The sequence below is a fragment of the Limulus polyphemus genome, unplaced genomic scaffold (genome assembly GCF_000517525.1).
Source record: "Limulus polyphemus unplaced genomic scaffold, Limulus_polyphemus-2.1.2 Scaffold1272, whole genome shotgun sequence".
Taxonomy (NCBI): Eukaryota; Metazoa; Arthropoda; class Merostomata; order Xiphosura; family Limulidae; genus Limulus; species Limulus polyphemus.
The window spans coordinates 164,827-179,195 of record NW_013666882.1 but is presented as its reverse complement, the minus strand read 5'-3'; the positions used below and the strand labels follow the sequence as shown (position 1 = coordinate 179,195).

The window sequence follows — 14,369 nt, the reverse complement described above, 5'->3', positions numbered from 1 at the left end:
TGTGTTTAAGATTGTAAAGGGAATTGATAGTGTTGCTGCATAATCTTTTTTCATACTTAACAGTGATAATAGTAGGACTAGGGGCAACAAGTATAAATTTTGGCAGGGTAGGAGTCATCTTCAGCTAAGGGTGGTTGGCTTTTGGAATGGATTGCCTTCGGATGTTGTGGAGGCAGTAAATTTAAGAGAGTTTAAGAAAAAGCTTGATAAGTATATGAATGAAAAGGGATAGCTTTAAGATATATTTTCATTTCATTATTTTAGTTTATTTTAGAGGATGGAACAGCCGAGATGGACCAATAGGTCTCATGTTGTCCCAAAACGTTTAAACTGTGTGTAGTGTCGTTCACTTGGTGTTCAACGATGATTTTTCGACTCCTTTTCACGACCTTAACAAGTGAATGTTTCTCACGCTCTAACAGCTTTCTTCTGCTAATCTGGATATTTTTTAAATTTTGTACTTGTACATTTCTGATACAAGTGGATGGTTTCATACGCAGTAGATAGCACGGAACCAAGTATTGCAACTATTTCCTACATATATAAGGATTTTTCACTTTAAATTAAAATGCCGTTTTTTACAATGTTTTAACATCTTGGACACACTTTCGCATTCCTAAATTACTTAAATAATGTGATTTTGTACTAATATTGAATGACATTCCTTGCAGACTATGTAGAGCAGGCCATACCACATGTTTAATGGATGTCCGAATATTTGTGGAAAATCAATGAATTTTTAATAATTACTTAATTTCTGTTCATAGTTTCAGAATGGACTTAAAGTAAACTCCATATTGTGTGTGCATAAGCACAGTGAAATATATTTACTTTCGTAGTGACCAAATAATAAGATCTTTCTCAAAAAATTTACTCTTTAACAATGACCAAATGGGGATTCTTGAGAACACTCAGCTCAGCCCTCTTCTGTCGACCAAAAATTAATAGTGTGTGTTTTTCTTATAACAAAGCCACAGTGGGTTATCTCCTCTATCTACCGAGGGGAATCTAACCGCTTATTTTAGGGATGTAATTCCAATGACTTACCGTTATCCCAGCGGGGGATAAATTAATAGCTTCTAAAGTTTGTATTTCACAGTTTATATTGAGACGTATCCTTCGGTGATCAATTAAGTAAACAAAATTTAGTATTTATAAGGGGAATTAAATCTATTTTATAATATTTTACACAGTAATAGGTTTCTGAGCCCAAATTAGCAATAATTACTGATTGTAAACTCATTATACATAAATTCAGTAACGTTTTATTTCCCCGAAAGGGGGATGAATGCACTCGCTCATCGTGAACCCTCGATAAGACATCAAGGAAGTTCCAGACTAGAAAAAAGATTTATATTGTTTGTAAGTTTGTGAAACTTTTGTTTATGAATCATTGTTTGTAATAGCTATTTGTAATAACCGTTATTGTAAATTGTATTGTTGTTTGTATATTAAAACATATTTTTATTAAAAAAGAAAATTGTGTGTATCAATCTTATTGCCAAATATCATAAACTGACTATATACCGGCTTTTACTTAACTGCTAAATCCAAGGTACAATTTAACTCAGTTTTAGGCTATTAGAAATTGTAATACGTAACAATGCCACCTGGAAGGGTCACCTGTTTTAACCACTCGCACCATGATACAGTGTTGTCTGTCAGTCAGCCAGTAGACACTACAATGACGCCACATAAGGGACGCTTAACGTTGCAATATGTACTGTCGTGACGTCAGTAAAACGTGTACATGCCATGAATGAGGAGAAGAACTATGCACTATGCTACAACACAGCATGACATATGAACTTCGAAAGCAAGAAGTAAAAATATTTGTTACTCTTGATTTTGATTTTATTTACTCTTGAAAGGAAAACTTTCGGGGACCCTGTAGAAGTACATTTAATAGTATACGCATATAAAAAGAACTGAATAAAAAGTAAAAACTATTTCTAACAAAAACTATATTGTTTTATTATAAAAAAAACAGATTAGTAAAAATGATCTTTATAAGAAGTGTTTTTACTGAGGGTTGGAGGAACGACTACGACGACCGTTTACAAAAAAAAAAGTGTACATGCTCCTGAGGTCAAACCTTTATATCGAACTGTTGACTGGTTCAGCTTGATTTACCTGTATTCTTCCTTGCTTAGGTTTTGAAGGATATTTAGGTCCTCGTCCTTCATCAGTCGAAAGGTTGCACTAATATGATAGTTTTCTAATACTGCTCGGTCGTTATACAGTAGTGCTGTCTCTGAACTGTAAACAGAAACCACTTTCGTCAATTAAAATATATCTAGTGTTTTATACGTAGATGTAACCTACGTTAAATGTAAGAAGAAAAGGACAAACTATCGTAACCAATAATGCAAGTTTTTTTTATTTGTTGTTACTCACAAAGCTGCACAACGGTGTATATATGCTACGTCCACCGCAGGATTGAACCCAGAATTTTAGCATTATAAGCCCTTAGTATTAGCGCTGAGCCACTGGGGGCTTTAACGTACAGAATGAGAATCTTCAGCATTTTGGTAGGGAAGGCAGCTAGTCAACATCACCCACCACCAGCTCTTGGGCTATTCTTTTCCGACGAAGAGTGGGACTGACTGGCACATTATACGTCCCCACGGCTGAAAAGGCGAGCATGTTCGGAGACGGTGTTTATTCCCGCAAGCCGGAGATTGCCAATCGAGTGTTCTAACAACCAGATCATGCTAGGCCTCTTGTATGTTAGAGCACTATATTCTAACCTTGATTGTCAGTTTTAGCTGTAAAGGGTATTTTTATTACATTCTTATTTATTCTAATTTTAGGAGAGAAAACACACACACATACACACGACAAAATAGTAATAAACTCTGAAAAACACAGTACAATTTTTATCAGTGAGTACTTAAAGCATATCGCGTGTAATACGTGTAATAGACCAACTAGCCCCCATCCCCCAGTGGTACAGCGGTATGTCTGCGGAACGCTAGAAATTGGGTTTCTATACCTATACAGATAGCCCATTGTGTAGCTTTGTCATTCACAACAAATAGAACAATTATAAAACCTGAATGAGACCAGTACAAAAGTTAACTAAACTAAACAATTTAATCACAACTGGGATTTATTAACATTACCTTGCGATCAAAGCAAGCTACCTACTTAGATCGAAAATAAACCAGGTAATGAGTATAAATAATTAAATACACTTTTCTTACGTTATTACTTATGTATTGTATTACAGTGTATTGTTTCTTCATTTTAAAAGAGACGGGTTGCAAACCAAAGTTATAAAACTAAGTCACTCACCTCTCAGTTCAAGTATGTTCAGATCGTGCATCTTATCGGAAACGTAAATTGATTTGTCATTCAAGTAATGCTCGTGAATGAGTATTTGTTAGCGGTGAACATGTCACTTCAATGTGGACTATGTTAAATAGCAAGTATAACCGGAGTCCTAAAGTATTTTAAGCCATTCCGAAAAGATTAGTTTTTAAGGCTTCTTTAATATCTGAAGTCACTTGATGGAAGGCGACACGTTTCATAGCTGCCTCGGAGGGACTGAAATTTGGTGAGCATGCCATTCATTCAAGGCCAACAATGCCAGCATCACAAAATATCATAGTATGTAGTTGTTATAATGAGTTGCACCAATTGTTCCATTCTTCAGTGTGTAGAAGTTAGTATGGCCGTCAAGGCTTCTTCCTGCTCACATACAACTTCTTTCACTATCATATGCGTTATGCTTCTGTATACAAATGGGTTGTATCTAGTTCTAGATTCCATTATCTGGTTGAAGGATAAAGCACGAGTCATCTGTAAAACGAATGTTGCCCCATCTATTGGTGGTGTACTGAACATGTTCTTAGCACAATTGCAGAGAGACGTTTAGTGAGATATCATCGGAATACACTTCATTAGGCGTCTGGAATACAGGTTGACCTTGTAAAGTCTGTATTTAATGGTCTGTGTACTGACGCGGGGTCCACTTGCGACTGCGAACATCTGATTTAGTCTCCTAGCATGTACTATATGATACCATTGGTATGAAAACTGTTCCACATTCCTATAGACACTATGAGACAAATGTGGACACTTTGACTAGTTTTCATTAGCCTAGTAACTCTCCACAGGAGTGAAATGTCCATATGTTTTATTTGAGATCTAGACATAGTTCGCGAATAATTTAGAATAACTAATATGATTTACTATGAAGTGACAACTAAAAACAAGACTGTGTGGTACCAAAATTATAGTACCAATCATTTGTATTCCAGATCACATTATCAGCTGTTTGACTTGCATAGCAATAAATTGAGGGGAACGATTTTGCCTTTCATAGCTAAAGTATTACAAGTTCCTATTATCCTAAATATTTTGTGGAGTTTAGTACGAAAATACATACTTTTGTACACTATCATCATGGAAATATATTTAGAAACGCCATATTTTGGTTACTACTTGAATCAATAATTGTTTTCAAGAAGTAAAAAGATAAAAATTTGGAGGATGAAAAAAACAAAACAAAACTGGCGAACCAAAGGAGTAAAAATACCACTATGAAATTATTTGAAATAAAAAAAATAAACAATTTTTTGGGAAAGATGACCCAAAAAAGAAATTTTGTAACTTGTTGTCAGATAGAAAAATAATAGTGACATATAAAACAGGTTAGAATTAGAAAGTTGAAATAAACTACATAATTTACTGACGATAAACAGATAACTACAATAATAACACAATTTACTTTACGATATACAGATAACTACAATAATAACACAATTTACTTTACGATATACAGATAACTATAATAATAACATAATTTACTTTACGATATACAGATAACTACAATAATAACATAATTTACTTTACGATAAACAGATAACTATAATAATAACATAATTTACTTTACGATAAACAGATAACTATAATAATAACATAATTTACATTACGATAAACAGATAACTACAATAATAACATAATTTACTTTACGATATACAGATAACTATAATAATAACATAATTTACATTACGATAAACAGATAACTGCAATAATAACATAATTTACTTTACGATATACAGATAACTACAATAACAACATAATTTACTTTACGATATACAGATAACTACAATAATAACATAATTTACTTTACGATATACAGATAACTATAATAATAACATAATTTACTTTACGATATACAGATAACTATAATAATAACATAATTTACATTACGATAAACAGATAACTGCAATAATAACATAATCTACTTTACGATAAACAGATAACTACAATAACAACATAATTTACTTTACGATATACAGATAACTATAATAATAACATAATTTACATTACGATAAACAGATAACTGCAATAATAAAATAATTTACGTTACGATAAACAGACAACTACAATAATTACATAATTTACGTTACGATAAATAAACAACTGCAATAATAACACAATTTACGTTACGATAAACAGATAACTACAATAATAACATAATTTACAGACGATAAACAGATAACTACAATAATAACATAATTTACATTACGATATACAGATAACTATAATAATAACATAATTTACGTTACGATAAACAGACAACTGCAATAATAACATAATTTACGTTATGATAAACAGACAACTGCAATAATAACATAATTTACAGACGATAAACAGATAACTACAATAATAACATAATTTACATTACGATATACAGATAACTATAATAATAACATAATTTACGTTACGATAAACAGACAACTGCAATAATAACATAATTTACGTTATGATAAACAGACAACTGCAATAATAACATAATTTACGTTACGATAAACAGATAACTACAATAATTACATAATTTACAGACGATAAAGAGACAACTGCAATAATAACACAATTTACGTTACGATAAACAGATAACTGCAATAATAACATATTTTACGTTACGATAAACAGATAACTGCAATAATAACATATTTTACGTTACGATAAATAGATAACTGCAATAATAACATATTTTACGTTACGATAAATAGATAACTACAATAATAACGTAATTTACGTTACGATAAACAGATAACTACAATAATAACATAACTTACGTTACGACAAACAGACAACTGAGGACAGAATCACGAGGATGACACACATATACAACTTGATTGATTCTTACCCAGACATGACGTGGAAGTTGTTTGTTGTTCCTGTGTGTTCATAATCATGTATAATGGCGGAAAACAACGTTGCAAAGACTTCTAGGTCTGTTAGCCAGTTCTGTCAGAAAAAAAGGTAAGAAGGTCTAATTTCTATAAGTTTCTAAACATTTATGTTCTTTTTTATAAAGCTAAGCAACAACTTTGCTATAAAGTAGAAACTTGAGGCTATGTACAATGTAATACACGCGAAATGCTAACAATATGATATCAGCACCGTCTGGCGTTGGTACTGAATGATAAAGAATCTTTATATTCTACTTGTTACCAATAAAATATTTAAATACAACACCAGTAGCTGGAAGTGCATTGATTTCAGCGAATTGATTACGACAGTTCTGTTCGTCTAATAACTGCATTCGTGGTTTGTTTCAAAGGACATTAGTTTATAATATGAATATTATTTGTTGAGCAAAGAAATAAAAAGTTTTATATTTACCAACCGTATAAAATCATAAACTGCTTGAAACAGAACGTTGTGAAAAGAAAACTATGAAGTAGTTAACGTTTCTTCCGCAGTTGACTCGATATTATCAGTTAAAAATTAGCAGTAACCAGCGATATGTCAGTATGGTTATCTGTTTAACGTCAGAAGAAGTTAAGAAGATGTTTGACCAATAAACCTTCTTTGATTTTTATATTGGGTTTATCGGTTCCTTAGTGTGATCTAAAACACTAAAATTTCCCGATAAAAACAAACTTAGTTTTCAGTGTTTGGTTTCTAAGCTGATTTATCATTCTACGTACGTTTTACTATCATGATCACTCGGTGTTATGTTTAAAACATGGGAAAGAACCGAAATGTTCTTTAAATTTTAATTTCTCTACCAGATTTCCTTACTTAGTTAGTTACAGTTAGTTTAGTAAGTATAAGCATGTTAACTCCACTTTGGTTATTTATGTGACAGGAGTATGAGTAATTTCTGATCTGATTCAAAAACAAAATATGCAGTTTTTTTTTTAGAAATGTTTAGCTAATGTAAGTAAGTTATCTTTATTGCGTTGGAGACATACTCCAAGAATGACCCGTAACTCATTTCAAGATAAACCTTTGCCTTTAAATTAGGCAGATTGTGGTTAGATAGTGTCGATAGAACAAACAAAATCACGAGAAGAAAACACCACCCCGTCAAAAAACAACAGCAACAACAAACAGGGACATACGGTGTGATAAAGCCTGAAAGTACAATGAAGTGACAATAAATAAATAAATAAAATAGAAGTATCCGTCAACTTTTCGTCCAAACACCCTTCATTATGATTAAGGTAATTTTGGCCAAAGCGTTGACTACGCTTTTTTCTGTCTTTCTACGATTTTAACCACTTTATTTATTTGTTTTTTAACCGTATGTTTGAAATTTAAATAAAATCACACCAGCGAAGAAGATCACAACAACAGTAACAAAAACAAAGACGGCAAAGAATATGGTGGTTGAAATACTATTATACATTTTTCTTCTTGATAAACACTAAGGAGCCGTAATTCACCTAACACTAATGTCTAATGATAAGTATAATTAATCCTAATCATACTACGCCAGCTTAGAAAAGGCGTCCACACCATAATACAATTGATGATATAACAAATGTCTTATATAAATAGTGTTCCGACCACTACTGTGTTTGTTGTAGCCCAGCCGGCCTGCGGAGCTACTTATTGAGCGGAACGTATCATCGCCAATGGACATAGTGTGGTTGAAATACTATTTTACACTCTTCTTCGTTTTGAAAAACCCTATGAAACTGAATAAAGAAAGTATTATTAAAATATATGTACTAGGCCTAATACTTATAACAAGTATGATTAAATTTGACATTAATATAATTTCAGTAACACTACCCACCGCTAACCCTCCTTGACATAACATATAGTGGACGGTCTGGGTGACGTCAGCAGCATGGATATTATTATGGTAAGGATTTTTGTATTTACAATAGCCTGATTCCATCTGGATAAGGAAGTTTTCAAGAACAGTAGCCGGGATCTGGAAAGAAGTATAACACTTTTGTTCAAGAATAAACATAAATTATGGTATTATCAGAAATGTAAATTAAAATATATATTGAATTGGATTGAAACTACCTAGAGACCAATGAAGTAAACGCTGAATTAAAGTGAAACTCTCTAAAGGTCATTAAAACAAATACTAAATAAAAATAAAATTTCCTAGAAACCAATCAAACAAGTACTGAATGACTCAATTTTATGGGACATGTTCAGAGAGAAAAGGGATTTTTGTCCCTTACATTGGAAATGAGTCAGCAAAAAAATAATATTGTTAACAAGTAGATATCGTCCACTGATAGCAGCATTACATGGATGATTCGATTTCATACGAGACATGTTCAGAAAGAAACGGGAATTTTTTCCTTTAGGCTGGAAAAGAGTCAACAAAGAGATAATTGTGTTAACAAGTCAATATCGGTCGGTTGCTAGAGACATTGCATGTAACATGTTTACACCATTGGTGTGTAACACAGTTAGAAGTTGGAAAGTGAATGGCAATGGTTTAGAACAATATGTTGTAACTAGTGCTTTAAAAAAGTTGGATAATCACTCCACATCTTATATACAACCTTGCCTTACCAACCTGTGATTTCTTGTTCTCTTTCGTCTTCTCAAAAACACTTTGCCTGAATAACATTTCCAAATTACCAATGTTCTAAAAGCAGCTTTTTTTAAATTGAATTAGTAACGACACACCTGTTATGGACTATACTGGTATGGTGAACCTTACAAAACGATGAAGAAAATATATTATTCGGTTATTTCTAAGGAAACTCTGTTAAGATGTAATATTTGATTGCCTATATGCTGAGCACCATTAGAATATATTTATTAGGTGAATGTTGACTGCGGATGCCTATATGCTGAGCATCATTAGAATACACTTATTAGGTGAATGTTGACTGCTGAAAATAATATCCAGTTTCTTTCTTAACACCTTATATAATATTAATAAATATAAAATAAACACGTTATATATTCCTGAAGAATCTTTAAATAGATAACAAGAAATAAAATGCAATTAAAACAGCTAAATCGACTAGAAAAAAAAATTTAAAGACCGAACTCAGCCTAATGGAGTTAAAGAAGGAATATCTTCTGAGGAATGAAACTAAAGCCTATTTATGTTAGTATAAAAATCAGATAGTGTTCGCTGTGACATGCAGAATAATATGGCCTAATCACATTCTATAAAAAAGTAATTAATGATTTAAGTAACAAATGTAGTAAAAAATTTCATATGCACCTTTTCAAAGTATTCAGAAACACAGTATTTCGATCAATGTGTGCCACATTCTTAGACTATATCTTTGTAATAAATCTGCGTAAAGTTTTACGAAATATGTCAAATCCGTTTTAACTGAGCAAGCGGTATATCAGTTAGCTTTATTCACACACTTAATGCTTGCCTTAAACTTTGGAACTAAGCCGTATCGATTGAGAAGGTCAGTAGCGAGGTAGCGAAGGACCTGTCCATTGGCTATTTTATTCACAGAAAACACGTCAAATGTCCAGTCGTCCACGTTCTGGAATTAAAAACAACAACAGTCATTCGATGGAGTAAACCTACAACCAATTTCATAACATTCCAAACTATACATTAACTTTGTGTTTTTATGTTTTGCTATATGTATTGATGGCGGAAGTATTCCTCTAATCACTTGCCTTATTTTCTTCAACGCATCATGTAGAAGAAAATCAATTGTTGTCTCTGAATACTTCAATTTCCTGCGTCTGGAATTTGTATTGCTTCCTTATTTCTACTAATGAGTATAACAAGATTAAATGAACAAAGAAATCAATAGGCTTTGTGACAATATCTGTCACTAGATGGTAGAATGGGAAAATGGAGTCTTTTTTTATCTTCCTATTAATTAGCATTAAATTTGTGTAATGTAAAATAGGAGGGCACTCAAATATCTGGCTTCAAAGATTATCTATCAACTTTACAAAATATGATAGTCTAGAAATTTCCCAAATGGAATTGTAATTGCTAGTTAATCAAAAGAACAGCATTTCGTTTGTTTTATGAAATAGTACAGTAACATGGTTTAGAAAAGGCAATAGTATAGAAATGTAAATTTGATAAATGGGAGATGTAACTTCAAATCCTCTTTCGTAACGAAAGTATCTGTATATAACATTGTGATTATAGCGCCATCTCTTGACAGTAGCTTAAACCTTTGTTTTCCGCACAAGAATATAAAATATATATAGGATATGAGCTGACATATATTATTCTTATTGATGTAAATAATTCTCGGTTGTAAGGAGTGGAGTTTGAAGTATGTGGTTGTAGGGTAAAGTATGATTACTAAAAAAGGGGTTTAGCAATTTATGCAAATTTATGTTTAATTACTTTAGTGTTAAGCCTAAAGTAATAGATAGTCTAGATGGTAAAAATTGGATCTGGCTAATAGGAGTGCAAATAATGCAGTAATGACCTGCTGTTTGGCTATTTTAGAAACTCTTTAAATAACCACGCATGAATGTTTTGTGTCAAATGTGTCATACTGCGGCTTACAGGTAAGTGCATAAAACAACAACAGTAAAAAATTATGGATGTAAAAGTTATCCAGTCACAAACATTCCAAGACGTACCTTGTTACGCGTTTTTTTTTTTGTTTTTGTTATTAAGAGAAAAGCTACACAACGCGATATCTATCTGTTCTGTGCCCACCAAAGGGATCGAGCCCGAATTTTAATGCTATAAGGATTACTTTATTTTTCTTGTTTAATATGTGAAAAATAACAAAAAACGCATTGATTTAACATATGAAATTTGTTTGTTTCATTAGATACAATAAGACATTACATGGTTATTTCGGAGCAATAATTTCTCTTGGATAAGCTCTTGGTGTCGATTTAAAAGAAAAACAAAGGAACGATCATTTCGGTTAGAAATGACAAAATAATAAGGAGTAGCTGGGAGTATTATCTACAGTTGCTTTTCTTTAGATTTAATAAAATCTCATTTCAAAGAGAAAAGCAAAAAATGACATGTTAAAAGCTAGTGGCATTAAGAATGGATCTTTTTTGGGTTTTTTTGTAGGAAGATAGTCCCACAGAGCATAGAACAATGATAAAGCCCAATGGTTTTTATTCCTCCTTGTTTGAACTCTCGTTTCAGAAGACAGATTTTTTTTACTTGTTTTATTATATATTCCTATATATATCTTACCTTAAGATTTTGGGCAATTTGATTCGGAATCTGCATCATTGCCGAACTAGACATTCTTCTGTAGATCCTGAAATTAGAAACATTATAGATAATCTATTTGATTGTGGATTTCAGTACTGTTCAGATACAGCTATAACATACCACTAAGTTTACGGATGGTGTAGGCATTTGTTTCGTGTTCGATTTAAAGTTGAACTAAGTTTTAATTACTTAGTTATTGCACATAACAGCATTTAAACTGCCTGAAAAATTCAAAATATCGACATGTCTTAACAACTAAGCCTCATGAAGCTCTACATAAAGACAAGATTAAACATTAGATTTCAAAAATATATTACTCACGACTACAATAAAAATATGGCAAATTTTCAGTAAAATGCAAGCGTGTACAACATAATTTCACCAGTAGGGCTGATAAACATCTTGAACTAATCTTTTAAATTACTGTGTGCCAGTTCACTTCACATTATTATAAATGTCTGTAACTCGATAATTTCGAGTTTCAGATTTAACTTGCAAATAGCTTTCGGTCAGCAGGTACTCAAAAGAATTATCACGCGAAATATTCTTTGAGATTTTAAAAACTAGAATTGAAAATAGAAGCAAAAGGCACTCTTATAATTATTCATGATTTGGAGCAAGATTATATTTTAAGACAAGTTTTAACTTTGAATATCAATACCGTATAGGTCAGAAAGCTAAGTCATATTAAAGAGATTTACCACGCTTTGATACTTAGGTCAGAAAGCTAAGTCATATTAAAGAGATTTACCACGCTTTGATACTTAGGTCAGAAAGCTAAGCCATATTAAAGAGATTTACCACATTTTGATACTTAGGTCAGAAAGCTAAGCCATATTAAAGAGATTTACCGCATTTTGATACTTAGGTCAGAAAGCTAAGTCTTATTAAAGAGGTTTACCACATTTTGATACTTAGGTCAGAAAGCTAAGCCATATTAAAGAGATTTACCGCATTTTGATACTTAGGTCAGAAAGCTAAGCCTTATTAAAGAGGTTTACCACATTTTGATACTTAGGTCAGAAAGCTAAGTCATATTAAAGAGATTTACCACGCTTTGATACTTAGGTCAGAAAGCTAAGTCATATTAAAGAGGTTTATCACATTTTGATACTTAGGTCAGAAAGCTAAATCATATTAAAGAGATTTATCACATTTTGATACTTAGGTCAGAAAGCTAAATCATATTAAAGAGATTTATCACATTTTGATAAGCCATATTAAAGAGGTTTATCACATTTTGATAAGCCATATTAAAGAGGTTTATCACATTTTGATAAGCCATATTAAAGAGGTTTATCACATTTTGATAAGCCATATTAAAGAGATTTACCACATTTTGATACTTAGGTTAGAAAGCTAAGCCATATTAAAGAGGTTTACCACATTTTGATACTTAGGTCAGAAAGCTAAGCCTTATTAAAGAGATTTACCACATTTTGATACTTAGGTCAGAAAGCTAAGCCTTATTAAAGAGGTTTACCGCATTTTGACACTTAGGTCAGAAAGCCAAGTCATATTAAAGAGGTTTATCACATTTTGATACTTAGGTCAGAAAGCTAGGCCATATTAAAGAGGTTTATCACATTTTGATAAGCCATATTAAAGAGGTTTATCACATTTTGATAAGCCATATTAAAGAGATTTACCACATTTTGATACTTAGGTCAGAAAGCTAAGCTTTATTAAAGAGGTTTACCGCATTTTGACACTTAGGTCAGAAAGCCAAGTCATATTAAAAGCAAGAAAAACTGTAGTTTGTTGCGATATGGAAATTTGTTAGAGTGGTAATCTTACGTTTTGTGTTCAATCAGGCATATAACTCGTCTTTATTTTGCAGTATTTCAAAATTATAATTTTAAAGAATTGAAGCTTTAATGAGGGCCACCGACTCTTTCTGAGTTGAAAGTCTATTATTTCAAGTAGTTAATATTAGATTGCCATGGCAATTTGGAATTTCGTTTAGTGAAACATTTATTGTGAGGTTTGTTGGTATTTCCGTCACTAAATTAAAAAAAATAAAAACAAAAAATCAAGGCTTGACCTAACTCATGTTTCCATTTCCTTTCACATTTTTAGGTTAAAATAATTTCCTGGAATACCACAATTCATTAGTAAATCTGAGGCAGGCTGAAACTTTCAGATCAAGCTTGAGTTTAATCGGTGGTTTATTAAATGTGAATGGTACTTTTAATTGATGGTGTCCGTATGGATCTATCTGGCTTTTTAAATACTCTTTTTTTAAAACTACTTACGCACCTATTATTCGCAGTCACATGATTTTGTTGGTTACATAGTTCTTAATAACATGTGAGTCACACGCCAACATACTGTTGGCATTTTCTTAGTGCAAAGCTACACAATAGATTATTTGCACTCTGTCCACCGCGAGGAATCGAACCCAGGATTTTAATCTCGTAAGTTCATAACATACTGCTGACCGATCGGGGACCACCCACATACGAATAAAAATACCATCAATATTGCATTAATCGTACTAATTATAGGAGTTTCCAACGAAAATGAGTGATTTCACCCAATTTTTGTTTTTTTTACACTGACTGTTGTTATAGGAAAAATATATAATTACTCAATATGATGAACTATGTGGACCTCCACCTGTAGTGAACGGTTTAAAAACAAGTCGGTAGTTTGAGGACTAATATTCACTATATAATCAAAACTACTTGGACAACCAGAGCCTCAGCTGTGATTATTCTCTGATGAGTAGAATTTATGAATGCCACTAGCTGCCATGGGCCAGCCAATCGATTGGAATTAACATGCCACGAGGCAAAAAGGCAATGGATGTAAGTAGAAAAATGATTAATGGACGTATCACTGGTAGTGTATCTGTACGAAATATTTCAGTCTACATACAGTATTTTCGGAATATAAGACGCACCCTTATTTTCAAGACAAAGTTTTGAGGGAAAAAAAAGCTACAGTCGCATTT

General features: G+C 32.1%; 1 protein-coding gene across 1 annotated transcript in view; it reads right to left on the bottom strand.

Annotated features, from left to right (window-relative positions):
• Positions 1-14,369, bottom strand: part of LOC106462873 (calcium/calmodulin-dependent 3',5'-cyclic nucleotide phosphodiesterase 1-like) — a 54,181-nt gene that overhangs the window by 17,063 nt on the left and 22,749 nt on the right. Inside the window, exons 4-8 of the mRNA XM_022390273.1 lie at positions 11,393-11,459; positions 9,621-9,737; positions 8,048-8,188; positions 6,164-6,264; positions 2,134-2,259 (exon numbers count right to left, since the gene is read on the bottom strand). Of these exons, the coding sequence (XP_022245981.1) occupies positions 2,134-2,259; positions 6,164-6,264; positions 8,048-8,188; positions 9,621-9,737; positions 11,393-11,459 (552 nt within the window). The remainder of the gene's footprint in view (positions 1-2,133; positions 2,260-6,163; positions 6,265-8,047; positions 8,189-9,620; positions 9,738-11,392; positions 11,460-14,369) is intronic.